We start from the raw sequence: 26801 nt of genomic DNA on the forward strand, positions 1-26801 counted from the left end.
TGAAAAAAGTTTAAAATCACAACATCCACTGATATTTTCCTACAAGAAATGGTCAACCTGCAAAGTTTTCATCACAATGATAATCAGTTTTGGGCTAAACAGACTTAGCAGAGTGGAGTTAGTGCATTTCCATAAATACTGATATCTGATGTATAAGTCATGACGAGTATGAAGAATCCTTCACATGGGGGGCCTGCAGGCTGGCACTGGCGCGTGAGAGTGAAACTTCCTTATTAATTCCCCTTGCCCTAAATTGCAGCAATTAAAATTTTGCAGCAAGCAGCAATAGCAATAGCCAATAGGTAATAGCAATAGTACTAGTATATTTACTAAAATTAAATTGGGAAAAAGAGAATGAGATGAAAATAAGAATAACTTGGGTTTCCATTTTTTTGTAAAAGAAGATCAAGTGTGCCCCTTTCTGTGTTCATAGTCTATTTCTATATACTACCCTAACTCCCACTTCTCTGAAACAACCCATTATCTCACTCTCACACACAACTACTTATATCTCTCTCTCTCTCTACCCTTTTTCTTTTTAGCATTGCACTAAATCAGTATCCCACTCTCCTCTTCTATCCATCAAATTGCTATTAACTTTGAGTTACAAGACACAGAAAAAGAGAGTGAAAAGAGAGAGAAACTGATCAAATGGGTAGAGGTAGAGTTGAGCTGAAGAGGATAGAGAACAAAATCAACCGCCAGGTTACTTTCTCCAAAAGGAGGAATGGTTTGCTCAAGAAAGCATGTGAGCTCTCAATTCTGTGTGATGCTGAGGTTGCTCTCATCATTTTCTCAAGCCGTGGGAAGCTCTATGAATTTGGAAGTGTTGGGTAAATATTGCAAATTATATATATAAAAACTCATCTTTTTGTTTTTGTTTTCTTTTTTTGGATGCCCATTTTTGTATGGTGTGCAAATCCCAATAGGTAGTAACAGTTTAGAATCCCTAGCTAGTTAAAAACATTGGGTTTTCTGATACCTCCTTCTTCTCTTGTTCTGTGCAATTCACTTTCTTCCTTGCATCAGCTTCTTTCACCAAAATGGTTACTCGCAGCCCTTTATCTGAATTTGTTATTTTTAAGATTTAACCACACACACACCTTTCCTCACTACTTTTTCACCCATTACCCCTTCCATTTCTTCTCTCTTCAAATTTTCCCTTGTTTTTCTCTTCTTTCCATATAACTTAACTATTTTCTTCTTCCTGATTTCATCTCTCTCTGAATTGCTAGTTCATTTTTCTTCAAATAGAGAAGATGGATAGATAGATATGATGATGAGGGGTTTGGTTTTTCCAATCACAGATCGACACGTTTCATGGTCCTTTTCAGCCTGATATCTCAATTTTGTGAGATAAAGGTTCAGCTTTAACATCACTGTACTGCAGATGGAGCAGTATATGTGTGCACAACTCTATTTCTTCTTTTCTCAGAAACAAGAAAACAGAAAAGGAAGAAAGCAATCATATGAGATGAGATCATGTATGAGTGAGTGGACGATGCAGTTTTGTATCATAGTGTAATTAAATGGTGTGTGTGTGTGATAAGGTAAAGTACATGTTCAGTTCACTCTCTTTGTACCGTTGTACAAGATCTAGGGCTTCCTCAACATCTTCCACTAAATTATAGGGCCAATATAAGAAACTTAAGGCCTTAAACTTTTAGTACTCTAGCTACCTTCAATAATGCAGTTCTTGATATTGTCCACATCCCTTTTAATCGTTTGATCTTTTGGTTCTATCATTGTATCTTCTCAGAAAATGCTCTATCATCCCAAAAACAACTGTAGGCTGCATCTGGGTTTGGACTTTGCAATCAATCTGAGTATACTGCTTATCTTGTTGTCTTTTTCTCTTAGGTTTTCTAGATCAATTGTTTCTCTCTCTTTTCTCTCTAATTGCATTTTTCATGTCTATAATAAATTTAATTATCCACCACTACATTTAGTTTATGAGAAATTATACTAAAACATAATAATGCTTACAATCAATTTTGTCTTTATTTCTCTATTCTATCATATTCATTACATATCTCTCTACTTTTCTTTTTTGATTCTGATTGTCTATTGGATGTCTGCATTATCCAGATGTATGCATATCATATTCCTTAGTGAAAATCTTTTTTTTTTTTTTTCACTTAGACTTTTCCTCTCTCTCTTCTTTTAATTGCACCAGTTAATTTGGATGTGTAATTATACGTTCTCTGCATGATGATGGTGAAAGGTTTTACCAATAATGGGTCGAAATTGAAAGCTTAAAACTTTTTTCTTGTTTTTGCTTGTTAGCCCTAGGTAATAGGTATATCTGAGTCCGGTACAGCCATGGACTATGGAAAATATGAAAAGGGGAAAAAGAGGACAATATAAAAAGACTAAATATGTTTCACTCTTTGTTCTTTCCTTTATTTCTTCTAATTTTTAACCTGACGTTGCAATTTGTGTAGTTTTTTGTACATATAAATTCCACTGATTTGGAATGCCTTAATTTAGTGATCATTTCTCTTTCTCCTTAGCATATATTGAGAGCTCAAAGTGTGTCAAAGCTCATCACCTACACTTCATATTACATATTCCATATACTAGTAAAAAAATTATTTGACTAATACAAAGCGAGTATTCTTTATAATTCACAGCACTGCCAAAACTATTGACCGATACCAACGGTGCTCTTTTAATCCTCAAGATGAGCATGTTAATTGTGAAACTCAGGTATGTCTTCACCAATCTTATATTAATCTGTGCGATGCTCATGACTTCAATTGTGTTTGAATTTATTTATTTATTTACATAGCCTGTTAATCAATGAATTTCTATTTTGGCAATTAGAGCTGGTACCAAGAGGTGTCAAAGCTAAAGGCAAAGTATGAGTCTCTTCAAAGGACTCAGAGGTATTGACTTAAACCCCTTAATTTCAAGTATACAATTTTTAATTCACCTTCACTACTTATGACTATATATTATCTTGGTTCCAATACTCATTGCATATGTTAATCACAAACAGAAAAGAGTTAATCCAGTAATTAACATAGGTTACAAAATCATATTCACCACTTCCAAAAAGTTATTTTCCAATATATAATGTCCTTTCAGGCATTTGCTTGGGGAAGATCTTGGACCATTGAGTGTAAAGGAGCTGCAGAATCTTGAGAAGCAGCTTGAAGGAGCTCTGGCACAAGCTAGGCAAAGGAAGGTGAGCAGACATTCTAGCAGCTTTAACTTTATTAAAATTGTTATGAAGGAGAGGAAACAAATTTGTACACATCATGCTCTTTATGTACTCTTTTAATACATAAGGGGCAAGAAAAAAAATCAGATAGAAATTATTTAAGCAAACAACTTGATTTAGGAAAAATGTTTTAACAAACTCATGCTTGAAATTTTATTTCAATTGCAGACAGAAATCATGATTGAACAAATGGAAGAGCTTCGCACAAGGGTAAGATATACACAATTTTTTTATATGGTGGACATGTTAAAAACTGGTACACATTACAAGTAATATTGTCCTTATGTACTAAAATTAATTTACAGAGAAATTCTTTTAACTTGTTAATCATGTTTTTCTTAGTCTACGGTAGACAAAATAACTTTTGAATATGAAAAAAACATCCCCTCAATTTTGGTGTTTTCTTCCATCTTGCAGGAACGTCATTTAGGAGACCTCAATAAGCAACTTAAACTCAAGGTTTTGTTACTCCTCATACAATTTCAGTATAGCTAGGATACATCATATATATACACATGTTATCATTTATTTTTTCAAGTGATTAACTCATTCTAATATCTTATAATTAGTTATCTTTCTTGCAAAACTTCATTTTCAGCTTGAATCAGAGGGATATAATCCCAAAGTTATGGAAAACTTGTGGTCCTCTACTTCAGCTGCTGGAACCAGCAACTTTCCCTTTCATCCTGCTCAATCCAACCCAATGGATTGCCAACCAGAACCCTTTCTGCAAATAGGGTACATGAAATTGTGCATTGAATTTTATGTCTAACTTGGTATATAAGAAAATCAAATTAACTTAATCATCAATTGTTTAATTTGAACAGGTACCATCAATATGTTCAAGCTGAATCATCTAGTATTCCAAAGAACAGCATGACTTGTGAGACAAACTTCATGCACGGATGGATGCTTTGATTTGATCACTTAGTCATTAATAAATTAAATATATGACTTATTAATTGCCTCATTGTCTATATGCTTTTTAATTAGATTTGTGTTTCAGCATATAAAATTAATGTATCTTTGTGACCACCACGGGAAGCTGCAGACTTGATTATATAGTGTTTCCTGTAACTGGATACACATAGATACTACTTTTTCTTACTGTATTTAATTTGAACAATATTGATCGTTATTTGAACTTTGAAGATTGAACAGATTATGTATGTACAATCTCTCTACCTCTCGTGCGGAAAAACCTTTCTCTATGGTTGAAGGGGAAAGGAAGTGAATAAAATCAAAGGAATACAAACTTAGGCATGTTAAGGAAGGGAATGAGTGGCTAGGATGTCAAATTTTCCATTTTATAATTTCAATTTTTTTTAAAGTTCAAGAATTATAAACATGAAAATTAAGGGGTTTTTATTTGACGGATGTCGCCACCCGTTCAGGAAACAGTTGCATGTCTTTTATAACAAATGTCTTTTCTAGAATTCGAATTTGTACTTTCATCTTTATAAGGGTCTAACTTGCTTACTACTAGACTAACACCTAATTGATTAAAAAAAGATGATAGAGAAGGCAATGGAGGGGATCAAGGTTTTTTTTTTTGTCAATGAGATGATCGCAGTCTATTTTTTCGTAAGAAGGACAAGGTAGAAATCTTGCATTTGCAATTTGCTGATTATACTTGGACTATACCATGACTTTTAAACCCAACAACCTCACCCCAACCTACCCCAATATTTTGGGCCACAATTTTCGAGTCCTACAATACCTCTATTTACTGCTTGTCAAACAATGTTAGAAATTCAAAGTAGTTAAGAATTCTACCAAAAAAAAAGTAGTTAAGAATTTTAACTCATTAGTCTTTATGATTGTCCTGGATGTGAAAGTTTAATGTCACTGTATGAATATTCTTTCTATTGACATACCATGTACTTTTCAATTTCACTAGTAATACCCATATAAAAATTTCTGATCTTAATTGGGAAATGTCAGGAGGATTAAGGAAAATCATGCAGCAGAAGTGAAAGTGCTGAATGCTGAGTCTGAATACAAGTTTAATACAGCTTAGACCACAGGTTTGGGGATATTATGAAGCAAGTCATTCTCACAATCACCATTATTATCTTAGAGCATTAGGAAACCTATATTAATATACATTGATATTTAGGCAGTTAAGGTTACGCTTATTTAGTTTTTCATAGTCAGGGATTAAATGATCTTCAACTAATTAAGCTTGGGAGAAATGCGCCTTATTCTCGCTTCTGGAAGACCAATGAACAATTCAGTCTCCACATCTGAACTTGAACTACTTTCACCATAAGACTGGGGTTGGCTTTCTCTATGAAGATCCATTCTTGGTTTTGCTCTCTGATCCAGTGTTGGTGGCTCTGGACCAATACCATACTGCATAGAAATTGAATTTTCATTTTAACTGAGTGATTTGTATAACATGTATTAAAGTCTGCAAACTAAGGAAGACTTTTCAAGTTTGATATCTAAAGTTGAAATTCAGGATAGAAGTATCTTCACCTTCTCAGAGAGCCTGGAGTTTTCTGCCACTAGCACTTTTTCCTGAATTGTGTTCAAAACATTTCTAGTCAGAATCTTTTGATGCAATGCTAGCTGGGAACTTTAAGAATGTTCAAAATATATGGATGAAAAAATGAACCTAGAAGTATGTTTCCTTGGCTTGTTTGTTTAATGTAACATGAACTAGAATGATATTAACAAGAGTATCTTATTCAAAACCTATATTGATGAAAATATGAAAGAGGTACACATTTGTAGGCTTAACACATAATTTATAAAATATAATCTGGAGAGTTTCAATTGCAATTGCCTTAAGTCATTTTGACTTAGCATTCACCTCCAAGCCCGCCATTCTTTATCCATAGTATAACTTTGCGCCTTGTGTGCTTCCAGCCCAAGAACTATTAGAGTCCACTTAGTCCAATGGTCCAAGTTTAAAAATAAATTCAAAACAAAAAAGCTAACCTAAAAATGTGTATTAACCTATCAACTAAAGTCATTCTGGTTAGGTTTCTACTCCAACACCTTCAAATTCACTCTCGCATATCCAAGACATAATTTGAACCATGTGCGCCTCTAGCCCAACAATTATCAGAGCTCATTTAGACCAACGGTCCAAGATCTAAAAAATATCTCGAAAACAAAAAAAAAACTAACCCAAAAATATTTTCTTTTTTTAATTGAAAAACCTATAAACTAAAATAATTTTAGGTTAGGTTTATACTACAAGCACATTCTCCCTTGTCCATACATAATTTTGGGCCCTATGCACTTCCAGCCCAACAATTGTCAGAGCCTACTTAGCCCAACACCCAAGATCTAAAACAAAACAAAAACCTAACCCGAAAAAGATGTACTCAGAAAAATATAAATCTATAAAACAAAAATCATTTTGGATTAAGCTTCTATACCACATTTCAAAAAAAAAAAGCTTCTATACTAACATCTCCAAGTTCACTCTCGCGTATAAAAAACATAATTTTGGGGCTATATGTGGTTCTAGCCCAGAATATATAAAGGATGAAAGAAACGAGTAATGCTTAGAAAAGAGGTTATCAATTTTGATAAATTGTAAAGTGGCAAGAGTGTTGTTCCAAAATGGTTCTCTGAGACCATGAGTGTGTTAGGGCTAAATGTGGGTGCGGTGTGTGGTTCATCTGACATATATATTAGAATTTTCTTCCACCACCAACCTAATATGAGACTTTTAGTTTTTACAATTCTCCTCTAGAATCTTGTTGGAGTTGCTCTCTCTTGACTTGTATTCCAGAGAGGAACCTCAGAGGTGTGTGCATCGAATTTGAAGAATGTCCAATTTTATTTTGTGTGCTGTATTATCAGATGCAACCTCACATTCATGTAAAGCAAGCTGTTAACTATAAAGATTAAAGACAGCTTACCTTTTCTTTTAGTTGCTCAACTTGTTCCATGTAAGCCTGAGACTGAAAATAATAGAAAGTAGTTGGGATTCAAAAATATCAATATACTTTGAAGGTTCTAATATCAAATATCAATATATTTTGAGTTTCTATAGGCTTGTTGTTAATTATCCTAACCTTTCTTGCTCGAACACTTCTTATGCTCCTCTCCAACTTCTGTTCTATTTGTTGTAGTTCTTCAATGGAGCAAGATCCCAAACCTTCTCCAGAGAGTTTCCTGATGGAATGAAATTACAAATGCAACATATATCTTTTCATTTTGAGAGTAAAATTAAACATACATTGAATTCCAAGAAACCAATAAATTTAACAACATAAAAAGAAACTCAAGAAGATCTTTAACCGTTTTGTTTCTTCAAGAATATCAATCTTCTTCATCATGATTGTTGCTTCTTCCTTCAAATGCTGTCATCAAATATTTTAGCAAATGAATTCATACTTCAGAACTCCAATAAACTAATTGCTACTGATACTAATAGCTATTATATATTTACAGAGATAGGATTGTTGCCAAAATACTGATGTGGGTAATTCTGGATCTAGTACCAACAATATAGCATTTAAAGATTGTCTTATAGACTGCTACTGCATGCTTGCATGAATCCAAACAAATATCAATCTAAGTAAGCCATTATAACGGTTAATTGAGAAGTTAACTGAAAAGATTGTAAGTATATACTTAATTGGTGGCATTTTAAAGGTGCTATACAAACTAAGCCACTGGAGAAACGTTGAATATAAGTAGGCTAAGAAATACTGCATAATTTAGCAAGAAAAAAAAGAATAAGAGGACGTATTTTATTTTAGTGATAAGGAAGCTAAACCCCGTAAGATTAAGAACACGAGTTCGATCCCTGAAACATGTCAAAGGCCAAAAAATGTGTGTTTTTCTCTAATTTCTGGAAATCTTCCTTTTGGTATCTCTTTAAGAAAAATATCTACAACTGCTCTTGTGAACTACAAAATACCAATTATACCTCTCACTCTTCAATTACATTTCGAATGAAATTATGGTTAATGTTAATAGTCAAGTCTAACACTATACGAAAAACATGATTCTTTGCAGTGACGATGCTAAATTTGATCACTATGAAGCTGAAGACTTCCCTTTTAATTTTGTTGCTAGAATTTAACCACCTACCTACGTGGCATAGCCAAATAACCATGTGGCATAACGACTTAACCGTGGTTATAACAGTTTAACCAAAGTTTTAACAACTTAACTGCAATGGTTAAGTTAGTTGGTTAGAGCAATTGGAGCCTAGTGTTCATTGACCTACACCTTAATTGAAGAGTTGGGTTTTGGCCACCATGGGCCAGCCTCATGGCTTTGGACCATGTGGTCAAATCTCGACCTAGAACAATTACTATGATAATTGCTTCATTAGTACCTGTTATTTGGCACTAAGTCCTCACCATGTTTGAAAGGAAACAATATCAATCAAATACAAGCAAACCACACTATTATTTATCTATTGGTTCAAATAAAATAGGATTAGGGACATTTTATGGTTCCGCTAAGAAACCAACATAATAATTCTCTAATCAAATGATTACTTAAGAAAGAGACTTTGTCCTTCAATGTAGGTTCATAAGACACTCCAAAAAATTCTTAGTTTTTGCTATTGAGAGATGAAAGAAAGGGTGGTTGGGAAAAAACTAAGGTAAAGAGAAAAACGCCTAATGATGTAATTGAAAAACGGCTAAGTAAATTAAGATAAAGTTTTGAAATAAATGGACGACCAAGGAATAAGTTAAGATAAAAGAAAACAATAAAAGTTTGAATTGATGATTGTGTTGTGTGTTTGTTACAAATAATTATAACCCTATTTGTAGTGAGAGTCTCGGCTAACTACAACGGTTACCAGACTTACTAACCACCAAGCCTCGTTCTAGCTTCACGCTGTTAGAAGTGGAATTCAGATCCTCTCCCGCTGCTGCACCATCCAGCAAGTATAAAATGAGAGAGGATATACATGTAATTATCACTTGATTTTTCTTAAATTAATTATAACAGCTGGATTGTAAAATCAGTGGCTCAAAATGTGCTGGAGGGGCTGGAGAGAATAAATGGCTAGAGAGGATCCAAATTCGTTAGAAGTGTGCGAGCCACCACCGCGCCTCTTCTCTCCAACGCGCGAGCACCCACGCTGCGCCTCTTCCGCTCTTCTGGACCTGCCCACTGCGCCGTCCAGCACCGCCGCTTGCTTCCTCCAGGCAATCGCGCCCTCCGGCCGCCGTCAAACACCCCAGTTCTGCCTCCCAATTTCTAATACACGCTTCCACTTAAGGTCATTGTGTGTTCCGTGGATCTCACGCCTAGTCAGCTTTTAAATCTTAGTCTTCTTGGAGCATGAATTGGTCTCACACTTGTAACAGTATTCCTATTATGAAGGAATGGTCTTATTTATAATTTCCAACCTCTCAAATTTATATTTTGAGTAAATATCTTTGGAAATATTCTCTCTTCAAGATCTAGGTTCGATTGCTTGTTCAAATTTTTTATCTATCAACTGATCAAACTGTCTCACCTGCGGCTGGTTTCCTCCCACATCACCTCATTCTTGAATCATAATATATATTTTTACCTGTTACAAAATTGCCAATATTTTGGTGCCATTGCCCTACTCTTGGAAACTAGATAAGCATGTTTATATGTAGATGTTTTAGAATTTGGATTACGTCTAACTCTACATTAAAAGTTAGTTTGAGCATTCCCTATCTTTATGTAAGAACTTATTTTATCATATTTCTAGTTAATGTAAGATTTTAACACCCCTCACATTGAGGGTTGGATATCTGTTGGTGGGCTAGTTAATAGACTCAAGTTAGGCTTAAGTCTACCCCAAAAACTAATTTAGAGGTGAGAATTGCTCTACCATTTATAATTACTAATTTTGTCATATCTCTTCAATGAGAGACTTCTCAACAAGTTGAGGAAAAAGTGGGGGAAGAGTTACTTAGGGTGCACTTGGGTAAACAACTTACTAAACGCTTATAACAATTATTCGTGAGCTAATTTGAGAAGTTTCTTGAAATAAACTCAATATAGGTTATAGATATATATAAATGATTATTCATAAGTTAATCTCAACCGCTTGTGAAAATAAAGCTCAAAATAATTTACAAGCATGTCAAAAACTGTTTACAATTAATAGTTCTCACAAACACTTGAATAAACATTTACATTACAAGATAAACTCAAATAAACTCTTTGAAACGAGTCTTAGTTCAGATTAGATTAGGTATACCAATTTATCATTACTTGTATACATGCATGTTATTTGTAAAGCAATGTCAAAAGTTAGTGAGGAATCATTCAGGATGGAAGAACCATTACTTAGTTTGATCTTGAAATAAATACCAAAAGGCTTACACATTTTCGTCTTACACCAGAACTAGAAAAATACAACATTATTATGGAAGGAAAAAGAATAAGAATTTTCGGCAATGTGGTTGTAATCATATCACAAAATGTTTAAATACTAGATAATGAATAGTAATGGTTGATTGTGGAAGAATATCAAAATAAGTTAACCTGCATATTTTGTTCAACTGATGCATGTGCTGTTTGCACGTTATTCCTGGTATGTTTGCGGTATCGTTCAATTGACTCCAGCATGCTGTACCATTAAAATTAAGAAGTCAGGTTGGCTGATTCAACATCTTAAGTCAATAAGCACTTAGAAAAGGAGAAAACAAACAAGGACATGCATGAAACAGCAAACTGAGAAAATGAAAAATGAAAAGGGTAAGTTTTTGTTTCAGTTAAATCATAGATGGAATATAAATAGGTGAGATGGGAAAAAAGAAAAATCAATGCTTCTGATCTTCATATGTCCCTCTTCAACAGCCTATTTTTGTTGTTGTTGGAGTGTATTGGGTATAGTTAGAGTGTGGTCTGGTGCAAAATTGCCTGAAGACGTTTCATAACACAATCCAATATTTTAAGTATGAAATTGGTTAAAAAAATAGGCTAATCTGAGTTGAATTCAAGAACTTCGAGTATTCCTAAAAATCATATGGATTCTGTTCAATTTCTTTTCTATCTAATAACCAATTTGTCATAGGACATTCATCTCTCAGATTTATCCAATATGATGCTTCTAAGCAAGTTCATCATTACAAATTCAGCCACAATGTACACTAGAATAAGGGATCAAATCTCATCTGTCAATACTCAAGATTACCCCATAATGTGACATCAAATAGAAAGGGGCCGGATCCCTAGTGAAAATCAGGGTTAAATGAACTCAAATCAACTCATAGTCACTATGAAAAGAAACAATTATGCACTTTCTTGAAGGTCTTTTAGCTGTCCCTCTCTATGTTCTGGACATTTTGATAGCCAAAACCCTAGCCTGATCAAGGATGATTGAAGTACTTCATAGAAGTTCATATCACAAACCAAGACTACATCTTCAGTAGTTTATTTGGGCATATCCAATAGCATAAGTGATAGAATAGGAAATATTTTACAAAAACTGACGAAATGAAACACCAAAGTTCTTTAAGGTAGCAAACCAAACTAACAATAGCATGATCCACTGGATTTACAGTTACAAAACTGAAGGAATTCAATCCGTGAATATTATTGACAATTGTGTCAGTATAAATACAAAGCAAAGTCAAAGGGAATAAATGCTAAGCCTAAATTACATGCGTAATTACAGGAGAATAAATAAAGAATATTTCATATTCTATCAATAATTAAGTACTCTGATCCCCAGTACTTCACTGTATTTCTTCACATAAATCCCAAATGGACGAGTCACAAAAATCATTTCAACTCAACTCTAAGTAAGCTCAGTTTCTAGTTATAATGTTCAAAATGTTTTGTTTTGCTGCTCTATGTTTTCTGCATAGTGCAGCATCACTGCACAAGTTAATCATTGCAAGCTGCCAATATGCTGCTATAAGTTGTTTTTTTAATATTAGAATTTAGAACTCAACTTATAGTTATTACTTGTTACTGCTTGTAACTCATGATCATTAGCATATATTTAGTCATATGGTGATGAAAAGTTGATAACATATGCTTGAATTAGACTAATTCATGAACTGAATCAAGTATGAGTATGACTGAGCTACCTTGCATATGTTTGTCTGTGTATGCTCAATTTCCAAATCTCATCTTATGTGCAAGTAAAACTAGTCAAGCACAAACTATAATTGAGGGCTTAAGTACAATTTATTAGTGTGAGTTGCAAAGTAAGGACAATCTAGCTAAGCCAAACCTGTCAACAATCTGCATATCTGCCATTAAAATTTCACCACTCACTAGTGCGCCACCTTACAAGTTCTATAATGTACTGGCTAATTACCATTACACAACTAGAAAAGTTTCGTAGAATTCACACATAATTCATCAAGGGTGGCAGTTGAGCAAGTCAAACTAGGCAGGATTGTTGTGCCCGGAGAAAATTGGTGCTCATTAATGTGTCACATTGAATAGTATGGAGAAGAAAAAAAGTAGAGAATTACTATAAATATCGAGAGTTTCTTTGAGATTTCTTCATGATAACAATTCTAGTCATTTAGTTGTATAGAATTTGGGTAGTTGTATGTCTTTGTGAGAGTTTGCAATTCTCCCATTAAAATTCTGACATTAAATTGCATTTGAGTGTTTGTAAAAATTAGGCAAATTCCGTGTACCGGCCTGAATTTTTTTTTGGGTGTGGGTACCCGTGTTAAGTAATTCAATAGATTATTTTCATGTTATTCAAGGTAAATACTATATTCTTAGATTTTACTTTATTTGTCAATTATCTTTATCTCTTAACATTCATTTTTTAATGAAAAATGGATAAGTGGTGAAAATGAATGATAGTGATAGAGATGCGCGTAAAAGGACCATGGTTGATGGATGAACAAAGCTCAGAAAACACAACTCGCAAATTTCACGTCCTTAAGAATTGAACACTGCATTACTACGATAGAAAAAAAAATTAAAAATTAAATCAGTACATGAGTCTTTATTATTGAATCAACTCACTTTAGGTACCACACCTTAATCTGACTTAAGGTATCACAACAAACACCTTACAATTATCTCTTATTTTGCTATGATCGCAGATTAGGTAAGGTGTGGTTAAATTGGAAGCTTTTTGCTTGCTTACTTTCATAATGATAAAGTTTAATTGCTCTAAAACAATTATTACTCACTATTCAATGTAAGGGTGATGGACAAAATCAAATCTAATTGACAAATTGTAACACCTCGATTTCTCGATGGTCACTTTAGTAACTTTTTTTAAAATACGTGTGATTTTTTGCTGAAATAAAACCCTTTTCAAAGCATAATTAAACAGTAAACAAATGACTGAAAATTGGTCAATGGATTTTGTAGTGACATTACCAACAACACGGAAGAGACACGACTCTATCCCGGTCATAGTGGACTGACTGATGAAGTTTGCTCATTTCTTACCTATCAGGATTAACTACAAAGTGGAACAACTGGCAAAGATTTATGTTGCGGAGATTGTGCGCTTGCACGATGTACCATCAAGCATTGTTTCCAATAGAGACCCGAGGTTTACTTCGCGTTTCTTGGGAGCTTTGGGAACAAAGCTGAGGCTAAGTTCTGCCTATCACCCTCAAACAAATGGACAGACCGAGAGAGCTATCCAGTCATTGGAGGATTTGCTGAGGGCTTGTGTGTTAGATAACCAAGGAAATTGGGATGATCTATCATTAGTTGAGTTCACCTACAACAATAGTTTTCATGCAAGCATAGAGATGGAACCTTACGAAACATTGTACGGTCGTAGATGCCACACTCCCTTATGCAAGGAGGTATCATGATGGTGAGCACCTAATCGTTGTGCCTAAGTTAGTCCAACAGACGACCGAGAAGGTGAAGCAAATCAAAGAAAATATGAGAGCATCTTAAAGTAGACAAAAGAGCTATGCAGACATCAGGCGGAAGAATTTTGAGTTTGAAGCGGGAGACCATTTGTTCCTGCGAGTCACTCAAACCACGGGTGTTGGAAGAACTATTAAGTGAAAGAAGCACACACCTAAGTTTATAGGACCTTACCAAATTATTGAGCGTGTTGGACCAGTGACATATCGGATTGTAATGCCACCTCTCCTATCCAACATTTACAATGTTTTGAATGTGTCCCAGTTAAGGAAGTATGGTCTGATCCATCGCACGTGATCGAGCCAGATCACAATAAGCTGAAGGACAATTTAACCGTTGAAGTACCACCAATGTAGATCAAAGAGCGGAGGATCAAACAGCTGAGGAATAAGCAAGTTCCTCTAGTCAAAGTGATTTGGAACTAGACCACTGGACATGCCACGTGGGAGCTGGAAGAGAAAATGAGAGAACAATACCCCGAGTTATTTGTGTAACAGTCTTAGTTTTGAGGGCGAAACTATTTTAATGGGGGTAGTAATGTAAGACCCAAATAGTCTATGCAGCTAATTAGCTAGTTATGTATCAGCTTAAGCGTGATAAACGTTGTTTGATGTGTTTATTGTACTTTGTTGGTTTATCGTAAAAATATATGTTTGACTCGGTAGAATTGATGGTGTGATTATTATTAGTGGTATTATATATATATATAATAATAATAATAATAATATTTTGTTCACACTTATATTTGACACTTTTAATGAGAGATAAAAATAGAAGAAAAGAAATAAAGATATGGCGAGTAATAAAATTAGAAGAGAAATTTATAAAGAAAAGTAGAAGTAAGTTGGGAGAAAATAAAATGTGTCAATAAATCATTAACCAAAATTAATATATATACATTGAGTTTAAGCAAAAATAATTCCAATAACGAAACAAAGGAAATTAAAGAAAAAATTAAAGAAAGAATTGATGTTTGAGGTCCATGAACGAAAACTTATGGCTTCCACCTTCTCCTTGTTTGATGCATCACCTTGGTGGCAAGCATGACAAGGATTAAAAATTTACGTGTAGGTTGAAGCCTAGAATTGCCGAAAGCAATTAAGGTAAGGTCCTTCGGCTACGGCTTAGAGATTTTGGCTGTGTTTGTGTATGACCATATTATGGTTTATGTGATAGGTGAACATGATAGTAGGATTATGAATGATTATATATGATAGGGATGATATATGATCATTGATGTGATAAATGCTACATGTTGTTATTATGAAATGTCCTATTTGATTAGGTCGCTAGCTTTAATTATGATATTCATGCAAGTTATACTTTTATAATTGTGAGAATGTTCGAGATGAGAACATGAAAGGTTGGGAGCCTTGTGATGATGACTAACTTGCATGACATGAATCTGTTATCAAGTGACCGAGATCGAACTTCACGACCATGACTAGTGACCTGGATTGGCTGGTCTGTGGCGAGGTTCGGGGGTTGTGAAGGACTTGAATGAGCGACAAAACGTGAAGCGGCAGTGCGTTAGTGACAAGCTAACACGATTGTGGAGTTGTATGCCTATTCTTCTCGTTACCACTAAACGACGAAGCCAAGAGCGGAATGAGGGACTTCAACCCTCAACCTTTGCAAGGCTATGCTCTACCATTAAGATATTTCCGTCAGCTACAGTAGTGGCAAAGCACTACTAAGCAATTAACATATCACTTAGTACAGACGACTTCTCTTTTTCCGCCGGACCACACTCTTAACCTCTGATCGAGCTACGAGCACGAGTAGGTAGGCGGTTAGGGGGGAAGGGCGGCTGCTCGTAGCGATTGGTACTGCGTGAGAAGAAATATCGGTCGCTAAATGGTTTAGCGGGTGACAATTAGAGATAGTCGTTTGGTTCGTTGGCTGGGAGTCAACCCCAATCGTGGAGTCGTGTTTTATCCTGCCTATCCGAGGAGGATTTGGCGATGTGGATATGCAAAGTGTCTGCATGGCATTTACTAACAACTTAGAGAAAGGAACTAGTACCCCTTAACTGTGAATGTTAGTCTTGGGTTTTACCTAGGATTGCTAGGGTAGTTACCCTACTTAACTATACTTGTAGTGATTGTCTTCTAGAAGATGACCCTTGCTCGTTTGCTTGTGTGTTGTTTGGGACGCTTAACGCCTAGACGGCTCATCGGGAGTGGAGCCTCAGTCTACCTGATGCTGATGACGACACCGCCTGGGAGATAGACCACTCCCGTGTCCGGTACGTGTACAGTGGTCGAATCCAGGAGTCAAGCTACACTAAGGAGGGACGTCTGAAGAAGGTCACAAGCTACCAAGGGGTGCTAAGCATGCCCTATCCCCCTCCCGCTTTGCACCACCTATGGAGGATGCAGAGATGACGCCTTCTGTTGAGATGGACTCTTCTGACGCCTCTGAGTATACCCCAGGTTCACCAGGTATACTCCAGGTTCAGGTTCACCGTTCTACACACCGACTCGCTAGAGTCAGTGACTGTCGAGACTGTTGTTGTCCCTGATGTTGTGGATGCCTAGGCTAAGGACGACGAAGATCGATTCCTACGTTTGTTTGACAAGTTGTGGGATAGGCAGAAGCAGAGGATGAGAACCCTTGTCCTTGATGCTATTGACGCAACATTCGATGTTAGACGACTCTGAGTCGGGCGGATAAGAGTTGTGTCTGTAATTTGGGGATTGTGAGCTCGAGTTCCTTTTTGCTTTTGTAGGGCTTGGTACCTTCCTAAAGTTCACCATGTGTTGTTGGCTCAGGAAAGGTCAGGGCATTAGTTTACTTTTGCATAATAAAATTTATGTACTCAACCTTTTGAGAAATTAATGAATGAGATGTTTTCAGTTTAAGCAAATTCACACGTATTTTGGAAAAGGTTACTAAAGTGACCCTTGAGAAATCAGGGTATTACACAGACTACGTGGGTTGTAATGAATAGGATATCCCAAAAGTGAAAACTGTAGGAGTAGTGCAGTTGTAAGCAATGTTTTTCTTTTAACAAGTTGTAAGAAATGTCGTTTTGTCCCAAAAGGTTGACTCTAGTGGTTAGAGTTAGATGACATATGAGTTGGGGAAGGGAAGGTCTAGGGATCAATTTGTAAAAGGTGTATTTATCTTTCCGATATTTTGGAAGAATATATGTACAAATTAAAAAGATATAAGTAGAAATTAATTTTTTTGGTTACAAGAGAAAAAAAAGACGTACAAATTAATTCAACAAGTAAGTAACATGTTAGATAATTTATACTTAATACAAAAAGGAAAACATGAGAGAGAATGTTGGGTTTTAACGGGACAATACGAGAGAAAAGTTGGAGTAGCAGACATGAGAATGTTAAGATGAATGAGTCTGCACACTAGAAATGATAAGATAACGCAATGAACGAATTAGAGAAGATATTGGAGTGATGCATATTGTGGAGAAGATTATGGAAAATCGGTTAAGGTAGTATGGGCATGTACAAAGAAGACCTATGGAAGCACCGGTGAGAAGAGTTGATAACATAGTTAAAAGAGGCCGGTACATGCATGAAGACCAAAAAGAGTATGGGAAGATATTATGAAAGATGGTCCAATTATGAATAATATCTCTTATAATTTAGTTTTTGATTGAGTTCAATAACGTAGTGTGATCCATATAGCCGACTTCACATAATGGGATAAGGGTTTAGTTGGTGTCATTACATTTATTGTATATATTTGAATTTCAAATTATATATATTTTTTCATTAAGATCTTAATCAGTTATTAAGACAGCTCATTGTCTATAACTTTATATATGATTGAAATATCATCATTCAAATTATTAAAAATCTGAGACAGCTTCTGCGTTTCTATACTTTGCTTATCAATTAAAAACTTCACTCAGATGGATCATATATAAGAATACTATTGCAAACTAAAGGAATCAAATCATCGTCATGGTGCAAGTTATAATATAAGAATACTCATTAATTCCTCTCTCACCCCATCTCATCACCATATATATTGTATGTCAGTGTTTAGTACAAATGATCAAACAATTGTACAAGCATTTTCTTTTTTGGAAGTCCAAAACAAGCCTTATAACCCAAAACAAGCCTTATCCGATCCTAATTGGAAGTCCGCTATGCAGTCTGAATTTAATGCTCTTATTAGAAATAATACGTGGGAGTTGGTTCCCCGTCCTTGTGATGTTAATGTTATCCGATGTATGTGGATTTTTCGCCATAAAAAGCAGTCTAATGGTTTGTTTGAGCGTTATAAGGCTCGTCTTGTAGGTGATGGCAGGTCTCAGATTGCAGGTGTGGATTGTGACGAGACTTTCAGCCTCGTGGTCAAACCGGCTACCATACGAACAGTTCTCAGCATTGCTCTCTCCAGATCCTGGCTCATTCATCAGTTGGATGTCCAGAATGCCTTTCTGCATGGTGATCTCCATGAGACTGTCTACATGCATCAGCCATTGGGTTTCCACGACTCTCAGCACCCGGACTATGTCTGTCGTCTGAAGAAGTCTCTTTATGGTCTAAAACAGGCGCCTCGTGCTTGGTATCAGCGGTTTGCTGACTATGTTTCCTCTATTGGCTTCCAACACAGCAGTTCCGATCATTCCCTTTTTATCTTCCGACGGGGTACTGACATTTTCTATATTCTGCTATATGTTGATGACTGAAGGTGTGAAAAACGACTAGAAGGGGGGGTTGAATAGCGTTTTCAATATAAAAACTTTCCCCTTAAGATTTAAAGTAAATCTTTTCGGTTTCTCTACGATAGATGGTGCAGCGGATAAAGATAGAGAGAAGAGAGAAGCACACAAGTATTTTATCCTGGTTCACTTGATAAATCCCTCAAGCTAATCCAGTCCACCAGTTAAGGTGATTTCTTCCTTCTTAGAATGAAGGCAATCCACTAATCAGATAATTGTTACAACTGCACTTGAAACCTACAAGTGACTAACAATACACTGACTTAGCTCACACTAAGATTCACTCTCTTAGTCTTCTCTAGGATCCGATCAACCTTGATCTCCTAAAGGAATCACCACTAAGATTCACTCTCTTAGTCTTCTTAAGGATACTGACCTACCCGGTCCCTTAAGGAAAATCAAACAACTGTTTGAGGTTGGTGTTTACAAAGGTTTGCTTCTAAATAAGCTGAGTGTAAACTAAATAAGAACAGATGAAGAAAGTAGAAGCTTGAATCTTTTCTTGTATTGCAGCTCTTGATCTCTCTCTCTTAGCTTTCTTCTTTTTCTTCAGCCTTTTATAGTCCAAGGTGCAAAGGATATTTCTGTTGAGAGAATATGACCGTTGGAGGGCATTTCTGGAACTTCCAGAACCTGCTGTGGCTGAACCTTGGTAGGTAGGCTTTTCAGAATAGTACACTGCTCTTGTACTTCTTGATAGAGACATTTGCCTTTAACCAATGACTTCTGATCAGAGGAATACTTCGTGTTGGAACTTGTGAAGCTTGGTGATCAGAGTCAGAGGGATGCTTGGATCCTCTGACCTTCGTAACTTCTGCTTCTGGACCTTCAGAGCTTCTGGACCTTCAGAGCCTCTGGTCTTCAGATCTTCTGATCCTCAGATCTTCTGATCCTCTGATCCTCTGATCCTCAGATCCTCTGATCTTCAGATCTTCTGATCTTCAGATCCTCTGATCCTCAGATCCTCTGATCTTTAGATCTTCTGATCTTCAGAACTTCTGACGAATATATCTTCTGGTGTCAGAATCAGAACCTGTTTGTCAAAACACTCAAGACAAACATTAGAGTATCATAGTTGTTCATCCACAAATAAATACTTGTTATCATCAAAACATAGAGTTGTACCACATGACCAAATCTTGATCTTACAATCTCCCCCTTTTTGATGATGACAAAACCATGTATTTTGATGAACAACTCTAAACAAATAAACTGAATACACTCAGAGTATAAGGTATCAGAGTTAAAACTTATCCTGATGTGTATAGTTTTTCTTGCTCCTTCTGAATCCAAGACTCGTGCTTGATTCTGAGCTAAGCTCCCCCTGAATCTAATACTTAATATCAACGTTAGTAATATCTAGATTCTGAGCTAAATAATATAGGAGTTGTCAAGATACTATCAGTTCTCCCCCTTTTTGTCATAAGCAAAAAGAATGAAGGTGGGAAAAAAATAGTAAGAGCATAAGACGAAATACTCCCCCTCAGAAGGAATACCAAGGGATACTTGGCTTCTGATTAGCATATCTTCTGATGAGAGCAGAAGTGTGGTTCTGGTGACATCTCCGTTCTGGACAAAATTTCATCTTCAGATACTTCAGAATGAGAAGCTAGGAACCTACTCTTCTTCTGATGACGCAAGTCAGAAGTTGTAGTAGCATCTTCTGATGTTGTTGCTTCTGGTTCGACAAGTTCTGAGTCTTTGTTTCTTTTTGAAACGGTCATGCTCATCTCTGCAAGCTTTTTCAGCTAGCTTTGACTTGACCAAATCTTACTCTACTGATGCCTCCAAGATCAACTTCACCTTCAGGTTCAAGTTTTGGATCTTGGGACATATGCCTTTCTCCCGTCATGTGTTGCCTGCATCCACTGTCCAGGTTCCATGGTTGGAGTTTCGATGGACCTATTGAAGATATCTGCAACATATATAATCTTATCCCTAGGTACCCACTTTCTGGGTCCTTTCTTGTTAGTTAGCCCAGAAGTTCTGACAACTTTGGGTCATTCAACAGGATAATATAAAGGAATTTGAGCATGATATTTTGACATTGAGAAAGTTCCTTTCTTAAGAGATGATGGAGCAACTTCAGAAGGTTTAGAATGACCAATGTCATATATTCCATTTCTGCTTACGCCATAGATCATTGAAGCCATTAAGCTTCTGTCTACGCTTTTAGCCAGGAATCTTTGAAAAGATTTTTCATACTTAGATTCATTTCTACAATCAGAGGCATCACAGGCAACAATTTCTTCTAACTTAGCAATCTGGTTCTTAAGCACAGAGTTAGAATTGATCAAGGCATGATTATCATTTTTCAAATCAGAATTAATTTTCTCATGTTCGGAAGGAGTCTTGGAAACAGCAGATAAGTCCTTTTTCAGCTTCTTATGCTTAGACAATAAGGAGTTATACTTATCCATGATATCAGACAATGCATGTTTCAGTTCAGAGGTAGAGAAAGAAGCGAATACCTCATTTTCATCGTCTGAGGTAGGATCTCCTTCTAATGCTGAGTCAGAGTCAACAGCATCCTTTGACTCTGCTCCTTTGTCTTTGATAATAGCCATGAGTCCTTGAACTTCACCATCAGAGTCAACATCCTCTGACTCTGATTCATCAAAAGTCACCATCAGACTCTTCTTGGTCTTGAAGTGCTTCTTTGGCCTTTTGTCCTTTGATGAACCTTTGTATTTGCTCTGCCTGTGCTTCCAGATGCAGTTGAGCTTTCTGGATATCAGAGTCAGCTCATCTTCATCAGAATCTTCAGAGGCTTCTTCAGATTCTTCTCCTTCTGCTTGGAGAGCCTTAGCCTTTTCAGATTTGGATTTCATGGCTATAGACTTCTTCTTCTGATCCTGATGTTCAGCACGCTTTAGTTCATGACACTTCAGTATGCTTATGAGTTCTTCCAAACTCATCTGCTCAACATCTCTAGTTAGCTCCAAGGAAGTTATCAAAGGCATCCAGCTTTCAGGAAGACCTCTAAGGATCCTCATGACATGATCCACAGTGGTGTAGCTATTGCTGAGGGGTCTTATTCCAGCAATAATCAACTGGAATCTGGAAAACATATCCTCAATGGATTCGTCAGGTTCCATTTGGAAGGATTCATATTTCTGGATCAAAGACAGTGCCTTTGATTCTTTCACTTTCTTGTTTCCTTCATGAGACATCTTCAAGGATTCAAAGATGCCCTTGGCGGAATCACGATCAGTAATTTTCTCATATTCTTCATATGAAATGGCACTTTGCAGAATAGCTCTTGATCGGTGATGATCTCTGAATTCCTTCTTTTGATCTTCACTCATCTTCTTCCTTGGGATCTTTACACCATGTACATCAACAGGAGGGGTGTAGCCATCAACAACAAAATCCCAAAGATCAGAATCAAAGCCAAGAAAGAAGCTTTTGATTCTGTCTTTCCAGAAATCAAATCTCTGACCATCAAAGATAGGTGGTCTTGCACTGTATTGATATTTGCTTGTAGTAGTGGTGGAATCCATGAGTTTTTCACACTGGCCCGGATCTACTGAACACTGTTAAGTGTGGTAATCAGAACTTGCGCTCTGATACCAATTGAAGGTGTGAAAAACGACTAGAAGGGGGGGGGGGGTTGAATAGCGTTTTCAATATAAAAACTTTCCCCTTAAGATTTAAAGTAAATCTTTTCGGTTTCTCTACGATAGATGGTGCAGCGGATAAAGATAGAGAGAAGAGAGAAGCACACAAGTATTTTATCCTGGTTCACTTGATAAATCCCTCAAGCTAATCCAGTCCACCCGTTAAGGTGATTTCTTCCTTCTTAGAATGAAGGCAATCCACTAATCAGATAATTGTTACAACTGCACTTGAAACCTACAAGTGACTAACAATACACTGACTTAGCTCACACTAAGATTCACTCTCTTAGTCTTCTCTAGGATCCGATCAACCTTGATCTCCTAAAGGAATCACCACTAAGATTCACTCTCTTAGTCTTCTTAAGGATACTGACCTACCCGGTCCCTTAAGGAAAATCAAACAACTGTTTGAGGTTGGTGTTTACAAAGGTTTGCTTCTAAATAAGCTGAGTGTAAACTAAATAAGAACAGATGAAGAAAGTAGAAGCTTGAATCTTTTCTTGTATTGCAGCTCTTGATCTCTCTCTCTTAGCTTTCTTCTTTTTCTTCAGCCTTTTATAGTCCAAGGTGCAAAGGATATTTCTGTTGAGAGAATATGACCGTTGGAGGGCATTTCTGGAACTTCCAGAACCTGCTGTGGCTGAACCTTGGTAGGTAGGCTTTTCAGAATAGTACACTGCTCTTGTACTTCTTGATAGAGACATTTGCCTTTAACCAATGACTTCTGATCAGAGGAATACTTCGTGTTGGAACTTGTGAAGCTTGGTGATCAGAGTCAGAGGGATGCTTGGATCCTCTGACCTTCGTAACTTCTGCTTCTGGACCTTCAGAGCTTCTGGACCTTCAGAGCCTCTGGTCTTCAGATCTTCTGATCCTCAGATCTTCTGATCCTCTGATCTTCTGATCCTCTGATCCTCAGATCCTCTGATCTTCAGATCCTCTGATCCTCAGATCCTCTGATCTTTAGATCTTCTGATCTTCAGAACTTCTGACGAATATATCTTCTGGTGTCAGAATCAGAACCTGTTTGTCAAAACACTCAAGACAAACATTAGAGTATCATAGTTGTTCATCCACAAATAAATACTTGTTATCATCAAAACATAGAGTTGTACCACATGACCAAATCTTGATCTTACAATGACATCATCCTCGTTGCTTCTTCTCATGATCTCCGCAAATTCTTTATGGCACTTCTTGCATCTGAATTTGCTATGAAGGATCTGGGTCCTCTGAGTTATTTCCTTGGCATCGCTGTCACTCGGCATGCCGGTGGCCTTTTCCTCAGTCAGAGCACTTATGCTAGTGAGATCATTGCCCCGCGCCGGCATGGCGTTGTGCAACCCTTCTGCTACTCCGGTTGACACCAAGCAGAAGCTCAGTTCTTCTTCTGGGACTCCTTGTGAGGATGCCACGTTGTATCGGAGTCTTGCTGGTGCCTTACAGTACTAACTCTCGTCCTGACATTTCCTATGCTGTTCAGCAGGTGTGCTTGCACATGCATGCTCCCCACACCGAGCATATGCTTGCTCTCAAGCGTGTCTCTCGCTATGTTCGTGGCACTCTGACTTACGGTCTTCACTTGTATCCCTCCCCTATTGAGAAACTTGTTTCTTATACGGATGCTGACTGGGGGCATGTCCTGACACCAGACGCTCTACTTCTGGCTACTGTGTTTTCCTCGGTGACAATCTTATTTCTTGGTCATTTAAGCGGCAACCCACACTATCTCGCTCTAGTGCTGAAGCTGAATACCGAGGTGTTGCTAATGTTGTCTCCGAGTCTTGTTGGATCCGCAATTTACTTCTGGAGCTTCACTTTCCTCACTCTCAGGCAACATTAGTCCACTGTGACAATGTTAGTGTCATCTACCTCTCTGGAAATCCAGTGCACCATCAGCGTACCAAACATATAGAGATGGATATCCACTTTGTTCAGGAAAAGGTTGAGCGTGGCCAGGCTCGCATCCTTCATGTTCCTTCCCGTCATCGGATTGCAGACATTTTTACTAAGGGCCTTCCTCGGGTCCTCTTTGATGATTTCCATTTCAGTCTCAGCGTCGGTGAACCTTCCGCTTCGACTGCGGGGGTGTGATAGAATAGAACAATAGGAATAATTTATTTATTCTATTTCCTGTAATTACGTAGGTAATTAGGTTTAGTCATTATTATTTAGTCAACTGTATTTTATATAAATACCTCATCTATTATCAATAATAGACACGAAAAATATTTCCTTCATTTTTGTAGTCCTTTACTAAAGGAAACCAAGTATATACCTTTCATCTTATCACACTAGTTTGTTTAATTGGTTGGGGAGCTGGAGTATTGTTTAACTATTAGGTTATTATACATTAAGATTATGCCAGAATGCAATTAGGTTCACACCACTGCTGGAGCCGGTGCCCGTTATCCCCCGTTAGCACTTATTATAAGATAAAAAGTGAATATAACTCTTATTATAAATTAAAATAAATGAGTTTTTATATCAGCTCAACTGATATACAAACACACACGTAAGCGTTGTAACTATAATCAACTTTATACCATTTAACGTCATGTAATATTCAAGGTTTTCCCTAACTTGTAGTACGAAGAGACATGATTTCCTTTATGAACTAGTTAGCTAGCTCCTTGTACTTGCACCCCAGAATGTCATTACAAAATAAGAACAGATGTAAATGCAATCACACAAATAGAGAACAAGAAAATTAATCTTAACAAAGAGAGTGTTAATTTATGAGGTAGGATATGCTATGGTTACCTGGAGCTGGCAAATTCATAAAGCTTCCCTCTTGGAGAGAAAACAATAAGAGCCACCTCAGCATCACACAGAACTGAAAGCTCAAATGCCTTCTTGAGCAACCCATTTCGTCTCTTTGAGAAGGTCACTTGTCTGCTTGTGGCGTTCTCTATGCGTTTCATCTGAGTCTTCCCTCTCACCATCTCTTCTTCTCTCTGCTGAATCATCATATCATAAAATAAGGTATGAAAATCAGACAAGGAATACATGGGAAATTGGACCAAGTTTACAAGTAGGTCCTCACCAAGTAAGATGAACCTAAAAATTATGCCTTTAGAGGATATAGAGGGATGAAGAGAGAAGACTTGAAGATCTAGATGGCTATATCAGACAGAAAAACTGTAAGAGATTCATTAGAATCACTTCTACCAAAAAATCTTCAAAGGGTGTTAAGAGTGTGAAGTATGAAGGATGAAGGTAACAAAGAAATGGGCCGGAAGTTAATGAAAAAGAAAAAAAAAATCAATTTATATACATACAGATTTCAAAGAAAGATATATGCATATCTCCCATGGAAGGGATTTAATTTTCTGAGTGATGAATGCTTAATTACCAGCAAGAAAAGCAACTTAAAATTCAAGAAGCAGATTTGCACCAAAATCAGAGAAAAAATTTACAAAAAAATAAAAGGAAGAGATGGAGGAAAAGAAGAGTTTTTGCATATGGAAGTTATAAAGGAGGAATGAGAACCTGAGTAAAGGAGGAAGCACCCAAAAGAGAGCACACTGCAGAGAAACAGAAAAAGGAAAGCTACATAATTGAGGGCAGGTTCAAGAAAAGGGTTAGATTCGGACTTGACCTATTGAGCAAATTAAAGAGAGAAGCACCTACCTTTCCTTATTCATCGACCTGATCCCTTCCCTAGTTCTCTTGCTCCCCAAGCCCCACCATTTTAAGAAACAAAAGACATATTTTAATATTAAGTTCAAACCTCATCTCTTGCTTGTTTTGGTAAAAACAATGGCCTACTTGCCCAAAAACAGTTATTTGTCTAGATTTAAAGGAGAAAGTGAAAAATTATAATAACAATTTTGATATATTCACATCAACATTCTCTTCCAATCCATTTTAACTCACTTTTATTATTATTTATTTTCTTTTCTTATCACATTTAATTTTTATATCCTCATTTATTTCTCTTTTATTCTTGGTAGAGGTGGGTTTGAGTGGTTTAAAACAAAACTATGAAAAGAATAGGAACAAATTAAAATAGACATATTGTATGTGTGTATAAATAAAAAAGGACGACAAGACAAGGATTAGTCTTAATGGAACCTTAATAAAATACATAAAGTTTGCCAACTCATACATGTGCAAGGTTTGAATTGCTTAATGGTGAGGAGTCATTTTCTTTTAACCAAGAAGATAATAGAAATACAATAAGGATACAATCAATGACCCTAGACTACCAAACAGAGATTAGAAATGATGAGATATAAATGATAAATGTGATGTGATCGGAAAATATATATCTAGAGAGAAAAAAAATGGTGTCTCATATGCAATATTTGGTGGTACACATATCATTATGATTAAAAATAAGAATCTCATTTTTTTAAACACTTAAATAGTACGTCCAACATACTTCTCATTTCTTCTATTTCTCTCTCTTTGTATCAAATCATATCATATATGATCATATGTATCCCTTATTAAAAATTGT

The 26801-nt window shown here is 36.4% G+C and overlaps 2 protein-coding genes across 6 annotated transcripts; one reads left to right on the top strand and one right to left on the bottom strand.

The window, feature by feature from the left end:
• The first annotated feature begins 318 nt into the window (after positions 1 to 318).
• LOC130746002 (agamous-like MADS-box protein MADS3) lies at positions 319 to 4388 on the top strand. The gene is made up of 8 exons (XM_057598491.1): positions 319 to 833; positions 2634 to 2709; positions 2827 to 2888; positions 3091 to 3190; positions 3395 to 3436; positions 3644 to 3685; positions 3825 to 3964; positions 4054 to 4388. The coding sequence occupies exons 1-8, from the start codon at positions 652 to 654 to the stop codon at positions 4142 to 4144; spliced, it is 735 nt and encodes a 244-aa protein (XP_057454474.1). The 5' UTR covers positions 319 to 651; the 3' UTR covers positions 4145 to 4388.
• A 747-nt stretch (positions 4389 to 5135) lies between these two features.
• On the bottom strand, positions 5136 to 26019 carry LOC130746003 (MADS-box protein SOC1). 5 transcript variants are annotated; one of them, XM_057598493.1, is made up of 9 exons: positions 25970 to 26019; positions 25829 to 25863; positions 25100 to 25296; positions 10685 to 10769; positions 7490 to 7551; positions 7264 to 7363; positions 7108 to 7149; positions 5708 to 5749; positions 5136 to 5581 (listed from the first exon to the last, which is right to left on the bottom strand). In XM_057598493.1, the coding sequence occupies exons 3-9, from the start codon at positions 25279 to 25281 to the stop codon at positions 5402 to 5404; spliced, it is 693 nt and encodes a 230-aa protein (XP_057454476.1). In that variant the 5' UTR covers positions 25282 to 25296; positions 25829 to 25863; positions 25970 to 26019; the 3' UTR covers positions 5136 to 5401. The 5 variants fall into 5 exon arrangements, with proteins under 5 accessions (XP_057454476.1, XP_057454477.1, XP_057454479.1 ...); XM_057598494.1 differs by having other exon boundaries at positions 25100 to 25293; positions 25970 to 26016; XM_057598496.1 differs by lacking the exon at positions 25970 to 26019 and adding an exon at positions 25383 to 25459 and having other exon boundaries at positions 25100 to 25293; positions 25829 to 25949.
• Positions 26020 to 26801: the final 782 nt, after the last annotated feature.

Source organism: Lotus japonicus, chromosome 3 (genome assembly GCF_012489685.1).
Source record: "Lotus japonicus ecotype B-129 chromosome 3, LjGifu_v1.2".
Classification (NCBI taxonomy): Eukaryota; Viridiplantae; Streptophyta; class Magnoliopsida; order Fabales; family Fabaceae; genus Lotus; species Lotus japonicus.

Coding starts and splice junctions, on each gene's coding strand:
- LOC130746002 (XM_057598491.1), top strand. CDS start 652: ATGGGTAGAGGTAGAGTTGAGCTGAAGAGGATAGAGAACAAAATCAAC. Junction 3,686..3,824: donor ATAAGCAACTTAAACTCAAG/GTTTTGTTACTC, acceptor CTTCATTTTCAG/CTTGAATCAGAGGGATATAA. Junction 3,965..4,053: donor GAACCCTTTCTGCAAATAGG/GTACATGAAATT, acceptor TAATTTGAACAG/GTACCATCAATATGTTCAAG.
- LOC130746003 (XM_057598493.1), bottom strand. CDS start 25,281: ATGGTGAGAGGGAAGACTCAGATGAAACGCATAGAGAACGCCACAAGC. Junction 7,364..7,489: donor ATTCTTGAAGAAACAAAACG/GTTAAAGATCTT, acceptor TCATTCCATCAG/GAAACTCTCTGGAGAAGGTT. Junction 7,150..7,263: donor GAAGTGTTCGAGCAAGAAAG/GTTAGGATAATT, acceptor TATTATTTTCAG/TCTCAGGCTTACATGGAACA.